General features: G+C 43.9%; 1 protein-coding gene across 1 annotated transcript; it reads left to right on the top strand.

Annotated features, from left to right (window-relative positions):
• Positions 1-8,074: 8,074 nt before the first annotated feature.
• On the top strand, positions 8,075-14,236 carry onecut1 (one cut homeobox 1). Its single transcript, XM_071923957.1, has 2 exons — positions 8,075-9,125; positions 13,947-14,236. The coding sequence occupies exons 1-2, from the start codon at positions 8,075-8,077 to the stop codon at positions 14,234-14,236; spliced, it is 1,341 nt and encodes a 446-aa protein (XP_071780058.1).
• Positions 14,237-15,186: the final 950 nt, after the last annotated feature.

The following is a 15,186-nucleotide window of genomic DNA, read 5'->3' as shown; positions in this document are numbered from 1 at the left end:
TTTGACCCTGAATAGAAGGAGTCCTGCCTATTCAACAAGGAGATTAAAATTTGGAATGCCCCATCCCATATCTGTGAGCTGGACGGCCTATCTGTGGAAAACAGGGACATCAGGAAAGCATCCACCTTTATTATTTACCTTTTAATCCTGTCCCCAGTGCGTATCTGCCAGCGCTCTGACCACCGAGCCCTCGGGCCGAGGGGTCGCTGACCCTTGACCCCCCGACCCCCCGACCCCCTCAGCCGGTCAAACTCTAACCCTGGGACAGATGGATAACGGACTCTATCTTTTATTTCCTCCTCAACACACTCTCCTTCTCTCCTGCCCTTGCCATAGCCCTTCCTTTCACCTCCTTTTCCCCTTCCTCTCCTTTCTTTCATCGCCCCTGTCCCGCTCTTGAATCCCTTAACCCTGAGATCCACTCCTCTGCACTCCGCTCTCTGTGTGTTTCACCATTACTCCCTTTTCCTCCTCCTACACTCCTCCCCTCCTCTCCTGCTCTCATATTTTTCACCCTGCATATTTTACCCCTGCCCTTCTTCTTTTCCACTCTTTAAAACCGTCTTCACCCAAGCGATTCTTTATGATGTCTGTTTATCGGTGCCGCTGAATGCTCATAGATTTTGTGTTGTAGTAAGATTATCAGAATATCACCAAGACTGGGAGACATGTTTGAAAATGTGACAGCCTTTTACTTTATTTCCTCTGGCAGAATCAACCCATATAACTCCTTTAAGTCATAAAATAACAATTGTTTCACATTACTCCACATTCCCTGACTCATTTCAAAACAACACCAGCAATGACACTTATATATGCTTTGTGTCTGCTAAATATTTTTGGTAATGTTAAAATGAAGGTATGGATATCACTCAAGTATTCAGCTATATGGCGGTAAGCTCTGACCTCCAGTCAGTGATCATCATAAGGCAAACAACCACCAGTATAACAGGAAAAAATCAATTCTAGTTTCAGAAAAGCATTATGTTTTTCCCCTTGAAGACCATATCCTCATTTAACTTACATCAGTTTAATACTGCTTATATGATGTACACTATGAATGCATGCCATAAAGATCCATGTCAGCCTATAAAAGGTTGATAAACTTTATTCCACAAATAAAAAGATGTAAAAAACTGAGTATTAGGTGGATTTACCCTCCACTACCTCCCTGGTTTAAGTATCCCTAACTCATTTTATTTATCCTGCAGTGGTACATTTTACATACATCTTAATGGCAACCAGGTTGTTTCCACTCGTCTCTGTGTGTCTTAATGTATGCGACCATTATAAACATTTATGCAGCAAAAGAGCCTCCCGTGCCAAAGGGGCTGACGCTCTCGCGGATCGAACCTTTCGATTGATACTGAAACAATTTGCATACTGATTCCCTTTCAGTGCGCACGGATCCATAACAACACCGGCCAGCTATTCAAATGCGCCTGCATCCAGAAAAGCACGGAGAGACGCACGGCACCGGAGGAGGAAAAGAGAGGCTTTCTGCAGGACGGATAATTTGTCGGGGAAAACGGAGACGCATGCGGGGGCTAAGGATGTTTACCTTGGTCAAGATTTGGGACTCTGCCTGCTGCGGAGGGCGCTGGACGCCGGAGGAGCCGGAGGAGGAGGACGAGGGAGAGGGTGGGACAGGAAAAAACACACACGGAGGAGACGCACGGATGCGAGCGCGTCCTCTGCCTTTTTGCAACTCGTCCGGTGGAGTTAAAGAGTTTATGTAAATTGATAAATTGATGTTCAAGCTCATGTCGTTTTGTGCGCTGGTGTATGGGAGTGAGCTGGGAGGCTGGCAAAGGTGCACGAGAGAATAGGATCCTGCGGTAAAGTCGGGGGGACTAATGCGTGTGTGCGTGCGTGTGTATGCGTGCGTGCGTGCGTGTGTCGCAGAAAAGAGGAGTTTTAATGCTGACATTTTGCACCCTGGCACCCTGTTGAGAGGAGACACGGACAAAAGAGCGCAGTCCAAGTCTGACGCAAACCATTATTTCTCTGCAATCAGACGCATCTGCAGACTAATAAGTTGCACCAGCTCCGGCAGAATCAACCTGTAATATCACTGCTTTCTGTTATTAGTTATCCAGGCTGCATCATGTTTATGGTCAAACAGGTCTTCTGGGGTTTTTTGTTTTGTTTTGTTTTTTTATCTTTAGCAAAGTTTCACACAAATCTTGGAAAAAATAGGCTTCATTAAAACACAGGCTAATGCAGTGATTCTAAAGCCCAGCATCGGGCAACTAGGCTACTATTAGCCTATAGATAGAAGGAATTAGTGAATAAATTTACATTCTATTCATCATATCTATAATCCTTTTTATTTGGAGGATCAAATTATAATGCGTAGTTGAATTGTAGTAGTTGAATGACAGTTGCTTTGTAACCAGGACATAAGCATAACCACAAATTCACGTCCAACTTCGTGTGCCCGTGCACGCGCGCACATACACTTAGACACACACGCGCGCACACACACACGACCTTCAAGCTTTAGAAAATCAAGCACTCTTTGCAAAACTGCAGTGAAGAAAAGCATTTAGATAAAGCTTTTCTGTTACCTGAAAAGAGCCCGATAGTAAATATAAGCTTCCATCCTAACCGAGTGACGAGCCTGTAGTTAGCCTGTAGTTCATTCTAGGTGCAGGGACACTTGCACCAGAAAGAATTATGTGCCTGAAAATGTTGCGCCTCTTAATGGCAACCAGCCCCACCCACGTGTTGTTGTGGGTTTGAAGAAATGTTGATCTATTTTGATACGATGAGAGAAATTGTATGACAAGAAATTCATAATGATCAGGCCTACTGTTTGCAAAATTCTGGCTTATATGAAATTATTGAATTTGCATATATTCATACAGAAAGCATATAATAAATGTAGGTAATTTAATGATTTGTGTTGTCGTACTTTATATTAAAATGATATAGCTACTCGCATCTCAGGGGCCAAAGTGTGTGACCTGTTGTTTTTGTAAATGAACATGGCAGGGAATGCAGCCCATATATCAGGCCTACAGTCTGCAGCTCACCGAGTAATTATTGTGATGCAGACTAGGACTCTATTGTAAATTCCCATCCTGTCAGATATTTTACACAGAAAAGTGAGAATAATTTCAAGATTAATAGGATAGAATAATTCTACAAACACAATTTAAAGCTGAGAAATGACCAAGACAACTTAAAAAAAAACTTTGTTTGGACAGAAATGAGGATGAGTCAGGGCTTTTAATTTCGCAACAGTGTCCGCTGATGTGTGAATAAGTGGCCTGATGGTCACATAGCCTCAGCCCTTTCCAGTAATCAAGTCATTTGGGTTTGTCATGGTCTAAAATACATAAACCGAAGTTTGTGTAATCAAGCCATCATCGTGTGGCTGGTTTGGCTATCGTTAACACGGTTTTGTTGGCATAATTGGAGTCTCACCAAAGTTACAGGGAGTAATTGGGCGGCATATGGACACCTTAATGTAAAGTGATGCCTTATTAATTTCACATGAGTGCACGAATCAGAGCAAGTGACGCGGAATAACACAAGGGAAGAGGCAGTTGATTTACCCCTGAGCAAGGCAGCAGGTACAGCAGCTGCTCCTCAGCCATGATGGCATTTTAATAATAATAATAAAAAGAAAATCTGTAAATTCCTCAGTCATTTGCAAGAAACTTTAAAATACGACTCATTTTATTAAGATAGCCTTGTTGTTTATTTGACTCTGTTTGGTCAGGTTATTCACTTATCCTTTTAGTTGAAAGAAAACTTAGTTTGTTGTAAATGCTAATACATCCTGTTCGATTTGTTTAACTGACGAGCGGCTTAACACGAGGATATGCCCATACAACAAATAGAGGACCTCAGTGTTTAACGCTTAGTTATCAAATAATGTAATATTTGCTTGACTGTGTAAGTAGCCTAACATAAGTTGGTTATATCCTAATTTGTCGTCAGTGCGTTCGAAATCACATTTTATTCATCTGTTGCTTATTTATTATTTGTCTTTTCACCCTTATAATAAAGCACAACACATCAAAACAATGTCATCCGCACAACTAAAATATGTAGCCTAATAGTATTTTTACTGTCCTATGTGTGTTTTTCTCCAAGAAAAAAATATATGGATTGCTGATTTAAATAATAACATTTAAATAATAAATTAACACAAGTAATTTGTCAGATCTATATAAAACTAATAAGCCACATGCTGCGCAGGCCTCCATATAACATGCTTATATTTGTAGATTTGTTTATTCTAACGAATCAAAGGCCTTAGCCTATACGCTCCTTATGGAATTATAATTTTATTCAGTATTGATTGGCGCGGTGTGGTGTGTTTTCAAGGCCTACTTCAAATAGGCTACATAGGCCAGACACAAACGCTGCTGTATGCATCATGAGCAAAGTGCGCAGTAAGGAATAACTTCATATTTACAGACATATTTTAATGTTAACTTGCATTTCCCACCAAATTAAATCATCGTGATTTGTTTGGGGATTTTCCGCATGATAAACCATACAATCGAGGCTTGTGGAGTTTCCACATTTATGACACTCAGAACTTAAACAGTGAAGCAGTAAGTTAGTTTGTGGTTAAAAAAAAAAAAAAGGCAAACGTAAAGGCAATATGATATATGTACAAAAGGCTAATTCAGTTTTCCCCCTGCATCCTATATCATAAGGGCGCATCCGCCATAATAAAGTCCAAGTCAAGCAGCCTCATTTATAAAAGTTTAGTTTCACCAGACGCCATTTAGCAGAAGCTTATTCCTAAACAAGCTGTAATTGTCATTCTGAACATCTATAACGCCTGCAACGCCGTGTCACTTTGCAGAGCTGCCGAAATATTGATCCACGGTCCTCTCTGCAAGGCATTATATTGTTTCAGCTCGGATATGCTGCTGCAGGCTTCCCGGGAATGATGCGTCTGATTAATAATCAGTGTGAAACCTGTTAATATTTTACAAGTCTGCCCCTCCTGCCCACAAACCAAACGGCCAGCTTTCACTTTGCTCTGGCATATTTATTCTTCATTTTGGGGTTAAACTTGACTGGGACGAGGTGGTGTTGCGTCTTAATATGCTATAGTCAAATTAAGATCCTACTTTTTTTATTTATTTATTATTACATCCAACTCGTGTCTCTATTCAAAAACCCAAGCTTGGCTGGATTTGTGAGGGACACCATCACTACTTGTTGGTCTCTGTCTGTGTTTCCTTTGTGCTAATTGAATTGAATTCCGCTTGAAACGCATCTTCTTTCAGGAGTGCTTAGAAAACCGTGTCCCTTATATTCTCTACAAAGCAAATGTCACCGACTCATAGGCCGGGCCTACCTCGGCACAATGACCATAGAGAGCAAACACACATAAACACACATCTCAAGTCGTGCGGACATGGCATGAGCCTATCGATCCGCATGAGAATGTGTAGATGAGGTTTGCTGCCACGTAAGGCCAAACCTTGGCCTTTACATCCCTCTCGCTCTGTAGCCCGTTTGGTTGCGTGTCTCTATATGCGCGTTCTCTGGAATTTGCGGCAAAATAAGAAATTATAAATAGGCCTATACTCTAAAAATAAAAGCTACAAAAGAGGGTTCTTTAATTTTACAGTTGGTTATTATGTATAGACAAACATGTGCTCTGTAGTCTGTACATTACAGGATGAAAATCCCTTACTGCTAAACAATCAGAGAGAACAAAAAAAAATTAAAAAAAAGTTTGATCGGCCAATTAAAGTAGTCTACAGTTCTCTAATCCACAAAAGAACATTGAACAATATGGAGCATTTTAGTATCTTAGCATTTTAGACCTATTTTTAATTTTATACGTGACTATTTTCACATTTTGTTTTGGCTTTTCTGTATTCATAAACAGGCTATATAATAGTCCTATTTGCCTTGTTTCTGCTCGCCTTGTCTTTTATGTCCACGGGCCTGTACGGTTGGACAGCCACACTTTGTGAATTAGTGTCCCTTTGTCTCGACACACGTCACACACACGCCATTGACATTGACTTCACATCAGAGACAGTTTAACTTTTTCGTTTTTTGTTTTTTTTCTTTTCTTTTCTTTGCTTTTATTTAACTCGTTCAACCGAGCGGTGGGCCTATTGTGGGGAGCCTGACAGATGCGGGGCCCTAGCAGGTCCAGGACAGGGAAAAGTCTGAAAGGTTAATCTGTCCCCCCGCAGATGTTGGCTTTGGGAGTCTTGAAGCGTCACCTTTGACATGTCCCCCATTCAGCAGGGGGTCCAGCAGGACACTGACCGCTGCAAGCTGTCACCTCGGCCGGCTGAGGACGCCCTGCGCTACCGCTCTATTAGGCTGCACCGCCCGCCCGGGACATATTAGACCGTAGCATGTGAAGTTTGGCAGCTTGACACTCGTGCAGCATCATGTAACCTACTACAGCAACGCGGGGACAGCAGTCATGTCAGGTTTCAACATGTCGCAGCATCTTTCTTTCTGCATGGCCAAGATGCTATATAGATGCTGTATATGAATATTTATGTGTGTGTGTGTGTGTGCGTGTGTGTGTGTGTGTGTGTGTGTGTTGGGGGGTGGGGGGGTGGGGGGGGTATTATTTTGGCTCTGTAACAACGACAATAAACTTTGCTCTCTCATTTAAATAAATAATGTGTTCGCGTTATTGTTTACATTGTTACATTATGTAATGCTTATATTTTATTAAATAATGCTCTCTCTATCAAACACTCGTATACGAGGATTAAATGTGCTCCAACTCCAATTAGGACAAGCGCGTGCGCGTCACCAGAACACGCACACACACATTCACACACACACACATACATTCATAGCCTACACACACACACTCACACACACAAGCACACACACACTGCTGGGCTTGGTTCGTTAAGCCTAATGGTTGAACAATAGACACATCTGCTCATCTTTTTCTATCAAAAGAAAAGGTACTACAGTCTTCGTTTGGTTAAACCGCCACATATTTCTTAGTGGTGGTGGGGGGGGGGGGGGGGGGGGGTGCTGCAGCTGAGGAAGACTGGTAATCAAACAATATTTGACGAGGATATTTGAATGAATAGATATAACCTCACTGACAGCCTTAAGACTTTTATTTAAATGACAGTGCTCTGAAGCAATTGGTTGAGCCTTTTTTAGCTTCCTTGAGAAGAATCACTGTGTTTTCAGGTCTGTGATCTCGAGGTTTTGAGGTTTTGGATCCCAGACCCCACTAGTTAAAAATCAACTCCAAATGAACCCGGAAGTTTACTTCATTTGCACTTAATAATTTAAGGAGGACCGAGGATCGAGCCTCATTATTGTCCTAATGAATTTCGCATTTTCCTGACAACAGCTGACAATTGAACATTAGGCCTTGTAACCATTCCACTTCCAGGTGTCGATTCTGGGGGGATTTTAATAGAAACCCGTCTCTATTTGTATTTTAAACCTTTCAGTAAGCTATAGGCTACTGAATATGGGTTATCGGGGAGAATTGGCTTTAGCAGGTGGTTTGATACCTCCCTTCCTTAATAAGTTAGCTGACGTCAGAGCCATGGGGCGGTGCCTGTGTGTGTGTGCACGCGCATGTGTGTGTGGCGAGAGAGAGAGAGTGTGAGTGTGTGTGTGTGTGTGTGTGTGTGTGTGTGTGTGTGTGTGTGTGTGTGTGTGTGTGTGTGTGAGGGAGGAGATGGGTGTCTCTACTGCGCATGTGCAGATAGTGCTCTGTGCTGCGGTGGAAGAGGGGCTGGAGAGACACGGCTAGAGAGATGGCGCGGCACCCGACCGGAGCGCAAGGACTGCTGGTTGGCGGTGGGGGGGCTTGAATTACAAGGAGAATCAGAAAATAAACCCAAAAAAAAACAAGAAAAAAGGAATCGGAAAAGGAGTTCCCTTTTTGCAAAAATAGCATCGGAGGTAGGAAAAACCAAATAGATAAATATAAGGACAGAGAATAGGCAATTAATAAAGGAGGCTGCTGCAAGAGAAAAAAAACAACAAAAGGAAATTGAACTTTACTGGACGTGAGGACTTCTGGACATCAGCTAACTGCGGTAGGTCAGATAGATGGTTTGTCCACAGCGCTGCCCGGATCATGAACGCCCAGCTGTCGATGGAGAATATTGGCGACCTGCACGGAGTGAGCCATGAGTCTGTGGCCGGTCACGGAGAGCTGCTGAGCGGCCACAGTCCGCATACCCGTCCGGGCCCCCGGGGTCTGAGCCATCGCGCTATGGGCATGGCGACCCTGCTGGACAGCGGAGACTATCACCCCAGCCATCCCGGACACCTGCATCCAGCCATCAGCATGTGTGAAGCCCCCCCCGGCATGAGTGCGAGCAGCACTTACACCACCCTTACCCCCCTGCAGCCCTTACCCCCCATCTCCACCGTGTCCGACAAGTTTCCTCCCCACCATCACCACCACCATCCCCATCATCCTCACCCACATCCGCACCAGAGGATCCCCGGGAATGTCAGCGGCAGCTTCACGTTGATGCGCGAGGACCGGGGTCTGGCCCCTATGAACAGTCTGTATCCCGCATATCATCACAAAGATCCCTGCATGGGCCAGAGCCTCTCCCCGCTGTCTGGCTCCGGTCTGGCCAGCATACACACCTCCCAGGCCGGCATCCCGCCCTACGCTCACCCCGGTGCCGCCATGCCCGGGGAGAAGATGCTCACCCCCAGCGGGTTTGAGGCTCACCACCCGGCCATGCTCGGCAGACACACGGAGCAGCACATGAGCTCCTCGGCGGGCATGGTCCAGATCAACGGCCTCCACCACCACCCGCACGCCCATCTCGGCGCGCAAGGGCACGGCCAGGTGCTCGGGAACAGCCGGGAGCAGGCCTCCGGGCCCGGGCAGCAAGGGGGCGGAGGGGGTGGTGTTTCTGGGGGACAGATGGAGGAGGTGAATACCAAAGAAGTGGCGCAGAGGATCACCACGGAGCTGAAGCGCTACAGCATCCCTCAGGCCATCTTTGCCCAGCGGGTCCTGTGCAGGTCCCAGGGGACCCTGTCCGACCTGCTGAGGAACCCCAAACCCTGGTCCAAACTCAAGTCCGGCAGAGAGACCTTCCGCCGCATGTGGAAATGGCTGCAGGAGCCTGAGTTCCAACGCATGAGTGCGCTCAGGCTCGCAGGTGAGCGAAGCCTCGGTAAAGCCCCCCTTTTTTTGCTTTTATCTTTTGTGTGTGCTGCTGGCGAGAACAGACGTTCAAACAGGGGCGTGAATTCAGCATGGAGGGAACATTGGCCCTGAATGCTGCTCTATTGAGCAATGGGGGCGTCCACTGGGTATGGACACTTGCCATACCTTCGCCTAAGTGAGGCCAAAATTGATTTTAGTTTTCATCCATTCCATAGTTTTCATCATTTTAATGGACAGTAAAAATAAAGCAAAGTTTCCAGAAATCTATGTCAAAGCCATATCTAAAAAAAAAAAAAAAAAAAAAAAAAAAAAGTCACATCAGGGATAGCATTCAGGACAAATGTTCCCTCTAAGCTGATAGTTTGGTGATGTAGTCTAATAATTTATTACACTGACTAAAAATATCTTGTCCCCATCTCATTTCCAAATTTCTGATTTGGAATTTCAGAAATTTGGTTGTTATGTTTTGATGGTAAATAGCCTAATATTAGATGCATGGAGGGACAAGGCCATGCCTTAGGGTTTAGTGAACTGACGCCCCTGCTACTGAGATTTCTTTAGACATGGTTTCAAATGAATGTCTAGGGTTTTGGATGGGCATTTCGCCATTCTAAAGATAACAGCATCAAATTTGGAGTCACTGAAGTTAAGGTATGGTGAGTGTCACACCAAATTGACGCCGTGCACTAAATGAGTGCCATGATATCAATATGCATTGGCCTACCCTGCTCCCGCCTCTGTCCCTACACTGACTTGGGGGTTTTGTGAAACAAGTGCTCATGTCATTTTACCTCAAAATATCGACCGCGGGACTGTGTGCGTAAGCTGATCCTTCGCCCAGAAATCGTTAGGAATGTGTTTATTTTGGTGTAGATGCATCTGATCAGCTTTTTTGGTGTCGCCCTTGGTGTAAACACACACACGCAGAGAGAGAGAGAGAGAGAGAGAGAGAGAGAGAGAGAGAGAGCGTGTTTGTGTGTGTGTGCATGCGTGCTGAAGTCACGCATAACATAATTTAATGAGTGCCTATGCTTTGTGTATCATTTTGGTTAAATTATAGGCCTTTATTTCAGAGTGGATTAAAATATCAATAGAATAGAATAGAATAGAATAGAATATGGTCCCCATGTTTTATAATGTGCAGCCGCAGCATGGACTTGTGTTTATGTTTTGATGGTAAACTTGCAACCCTGACCGAGGTTTCCCTAATTAACTGATAGCGCTCTGTATTAATTTCTCCCTGAGGTACGCACGAGTCAATTAGGGCGCGCAATAAGGCCAAATTCGCACGTGCGCGTTCACGAGCATTCAAACGTCTTGTTTTTTGTTTTTTTAGACCTAATCAATGACCTAGAAATGGGCTTTTTGGCTTTTCTGAAAAGTGAGGCCGCGGCTACGTCGTGGAAAGTGTGTGTGTGTGTGCGTGTGTGTGTGTGTGTGTGTGTGTGTGTGTGTGTGTGTGTGTATAATCGCAATTGATTATTTTTCAGTTTTCCCATCTGCTAGTGTGTGTGTGTGTGTGTGTGTGTGTGTGTGTGTGTGTGTGTGTGTTGGTTGAATTGGTTGAAGATGAGAAAGACAAGCAGAGAGAGGTCAATTTTTAAGACAGACATGGAAATGAGACACAAAATCTTCACAAGATTTTGTTGCATTTGATGATCAGTGTGAGAATAACTTCGTTTTCTTCATTTTGATTTGACGATCGGTAATTAGAACAAAATTTAGCCAAAAATCAGACCAGAATATTGTGGTTGCTTTGAATTTTTTAGGGAGCAGATTTTGAGGGAGCAGATTCTGTTTGAGACTTGACAGGCTCAAACAGGCGGAACTGTTATTTTTCAGGCCTTTTTCAAATGTGTTCAATGATCTGGTGACTCTTTACCAAATATTCTGCTCGTTTCTTAAGCAAACATTTAAATATTAAAATGTGGAGTTTTTTGTTGGAATTTGTCATAAATAATTAGGTTGGAGGAGGGGCGAAAGTTACAGTTAAAATCTAAATTAATTTGGAGAGAATAGGCTGAGCGCCATTTTATTGATCTGTTCGTTCCTAGGTGAACTAGATATGTGATCGTGTGCTGAAGTAGATGTGATATACCTATTGATTTTAGGCTTCTGAAATTAATCTCGGGCCTTTTCTCCTTTTCCCACGTATTCAATTACCTAGGTTTTGTGAATTTGCTTGAAACTATATTTGGTAGAATAAAATAGAACAGAATAGAATAAAATAAAAATAGAATAGAGTCAATTTTGAAGTAGGCTACACAGTTTATTTGGGCCAAGACAGAGTAAATTGATTTAGAAATAAAAGGCCTATTTGGATTTGGATTTACTAATCCAGGCCAACTATAGAAATAATGCTTAATGTAAGGCTTTTGTTTTGTTTTCTGATTTTATGTTTTATTATTATTTATTTTAGACATTGCATTTTTTTTTACTTCGAATCTTCGTTGCTGTGTGCCATTAATATTGGTGTGCGTTTCAACTCATCTCCAACACATTTGCAAGTGAACATTTAACTGCATTTAACTGCCATCATGCAAATTGTCGCTGTAATAGGCGGACGGTCCGTTTTTCAGTTGAATATTTGCAGCATTTTCCAACACACAGGTCTGTTTGTTGTTCTCCTGCGCACTCTGCGAGATTATGAAACGAGAGGCTATAGTCACGCCATGTCACTAGGCCCAGTGTGTGTGTGTGTGTGTGTGTGTGCGTGTGTGCGTGTGTGTGTGTGTGTGTGTGTGTGTGTGTGTGTGTGTAGAGTTATCTGTGTGTTTGTAATGATTAGCCGGGAGCAGCAGCAGTGTGTGTGTGTGTGTGTGTGTGTGTGTGTGTGTGTGTGTGTGATTAGCCTGATAACGAGGCCGTTGTTATTTCACCTGATCCTGGGAAAGCTCGCTCTCTGTCCCGGCCTCCCCTCCTGCAGGCCGCTCGCTCCGCGGTGGCTCCTGCTGTCTGAGTGGCCTTCAGCGCTGCTGATTTATAGCCGCCTTTACATGAGGAGCCCCGGCCCTCTGTTAATATTTACCAGCACTGGAGACACGGTGCTGCTCGTACAGACAACTATACACCAATTTATGGTCATGTGGATAGGCCACTGCACTGTACTTTAGCCCACACAGAAAGTGCTTCAAGCGAGGCTGCAGGGGGATCGGTGAAATCAGGTTGAACTGAATTGATTGAATAAATCTGATTATTCTGAACTCGCCCTCACGAAATAGAAGTTAGCAACTAAACCTTTAATGAATTTTAGAAAGATAGCAACACTATAGTCTGCAACACCCTGTAGGTATATTATAGGGATGCCATAGGATATATATAAAAAAAAAAAATACATTAAGTACAATAAGGTCACTATAAACCCACTATTGAGTAGCCTACCACAGACATACCATAATTCCCTGTGGGAAGCTTATGTTATAGAGACGTTCTAGTGATTTTCCGTTAGGGCAGTGGAATTCAATTTGTATACAAGGCTATTTTTTCCACACATTGTGTTCGATGTGTGGATTTCATTGGTTTATCTTTGGCTTCCTGTTTGCCTTTGGATATTGAGTTTGTGTTTTGAAGTGGAAGCTTGTCAGACGCCTAGTTGGAGTTTTCTTTTTTTTTTTCAACTGGTGCATTTTGCAAAATAAATTATTAGGCTACTGGTTTACTTTGGAGTCAGTATATGCCGTGTATTAAATTTCCCAGTGTGTGTGTGTGTGTGTGTGTGTGTAGGTGTGTGTGTGTGTGTGTGTAGGCCCGGCTCCAGCAGCCCATGGCTGCCCCCTCCTGGTCCCTGCTCACTCAAGAAGCTCATTTCCGATGAGGAGAACTGGGGTTTTGGGGGTTTGTAAAGAAAAAATCAACAACACCAACAGCGAGATTAGCTGAAGGGAGGTTTGATTTGCTGTCAGACGGATTCCCAAAGACGTTGTTCCAATATAGGATGACTTGTGGTTCCTTTATCAAGAGCTGTAGTGGGTTATTGAAGCGTCCCGTCGCTTTCAGCACCGCGGACAGCGCTCATTGTTCCCCGGCTGCGAGGCTGCGCTGTGGGCCAATTCTCTGCTCTGCACCCAGACCTGTGGTTCCCAAATAGGGGTCCGGGGACCATCGGGGGTCCTCAATTGAGCCTCCATGGGAAACAGTTTAATTTCGAATTTAATTTCAAAAATCTTCTCAGGTGAGATTCCTCAGAAAAAATATTTTATCAAACAGGGGGTTGAGGTCTAATGCATATTGTGGTCTAATGCATATGAAACTGGTGTGACACACGCCATATGAGGCTGCAACATCATTTATTTTCAGTAGCATGTCCAACACTGCATGAGTGTGTTGTGTGAACCCTAAAATGTGTGTTAATGTGTTGACACCAGCTGGTACTCCTTGATCCAGTGGTTCTGAACCATGTGGCATCATGACCCAAGAGTCTGCAGGTTTTCATTGCAGCCAAATACTACAGCAGCTGATTTCACTGATTAACTCACCTTCAATCAGAGAGGAGGAGCTGATCAGTGAAATCAGCTGCTGTAGTGTTTGGTTAGGATGAAAACCTGTAGACTCTTGGGCCTTGATGGCACATGGTGGAGAACCACTGACTTAATCTGTGGGTCAGCTCCATGCAGTGACACTGTTTTCAATCATATTTTTGTTTAGCAAAAAATGACAACCTAGGTATACCAGTTTTCTGTTTTTTATATAAGTAGCCTATTTGCAGGTTTTGTACTGACTCTCTCTCTCAAACTCTCTCTCTCTCTCTGTGCTTCTCTTGGTCTCTCTCTCTTTCCTCTCTCTCTCTCCTCTATCTCTCTACCACTCTCCACAGCATGTAAGCGTAAGGAGCAGGACCACGGGAGGAGCGAGCGGGGCAACGTGTCCAAGAAGCCCCGGCTGGTGTTCACGGATGTGCAGCGGCGGACGCTCCATGCCATCTTCAAGGAGAACAAGCGTCCATCCAAAGAGCTGCAGGTCACCATCGCCCAGCAGCTGGGCCTGGAGCTGGCCACAGTCAGCAACTTCTTCATGAACGCACGCCGCCGGAGCCTCGACAAGTGGCTGGACGACGGCTCCGGTCACCCAGTCAACTCCGGCCCCAACGCCTGCACCAAAGCCTGAAGACGGACTGACTTGACCGACTCATGGACTGACTCAACTTCGGTGGAAAAGCTTTAAAACTTAAGAGAAACAAAGATAAACTTAAAAAAAGACCTTGAAGCAACGTTTTGCCCTTAAAACCTGTACTATACTGATATTTATAGTATCCAAAGATGAAAAAACAAACCAAAGACTTCTTCTTTGACCTGCTTTAAAATGTTTGTTTCGGCAACACATTTATGTGTAACATACTGCAAAAAGACTTTAGATTTACTCCCCCCTGCCCTGTCACTGGTCTCACAGCTTTACTACACAACCCTCAACCCCCCCCACCCAGTATCAACCTATCATTCACCGTCCTTATCTTTAATCTGATCGGTTGGTTTTAATGACGGGTCCCTGAATGGAGGTGTAATCAGCCTATCGGCAGTGTGTTCTGCAGCTGTCCACACCCTCGAAAAACAGCCAGAATGTGGAGCTCCGGTGGGATTGGCCAATCAACTTTAAGGAGAAATCCTACAGGAGCGACTGGATTGTTGTGCAACCTTTTGGATTGGTGGACTTGTCTGTCTATCTGTCTGTCTGTCTGTCTAGCTGTCTGTCTTTCTATCAAGCGTTCCAGACAGACAGGGAAATGCCCAAAGTAGACTGCTAACCCAAAACCAAACCCCAACCCTAAACCAAACCAAAACCCTAACCTCAACCCTCATGGTAGTGCTTTCTTCCAACATGCTGAAGCGTTGAGTATAAAAAAAACCAAAGCCTTCTATACCCCAAAGCCTCTCATGCAGCTTAGACATGAAAACTGCTTAAGAATATCCTATGAAGTAATTTGACCAAAGATATAATGTATTTTGTAGTTGATAATCTTAAGAGTATTTTTACCTCACTTACTCCCTTACCTCCTAAGACTGTTAGTTAAACACCACAAACAAGAGAATAAAGTATTACTGCTAATGGTCCATAAATCT

Source organism: Centroberyx gerrardi, chromosome 1 (genome assembly GCF_048128805.1).
Source record: "Centroberyx gerrardi isolate f3 chromosome 1, fCenGer3.hap1.cur.20231027, whole genome shotgun sequence".
NCBI lineage: Eukaryota > Metazoa > Chordata > Actinopteri > Beryciformes > Berycidae > Centroberyx > Centroberyx gerrardi.
Note: the sequence above shows the minus strand (reverse complement) of the source record. Positions and strands in the feature narration are given on the sequence as shown.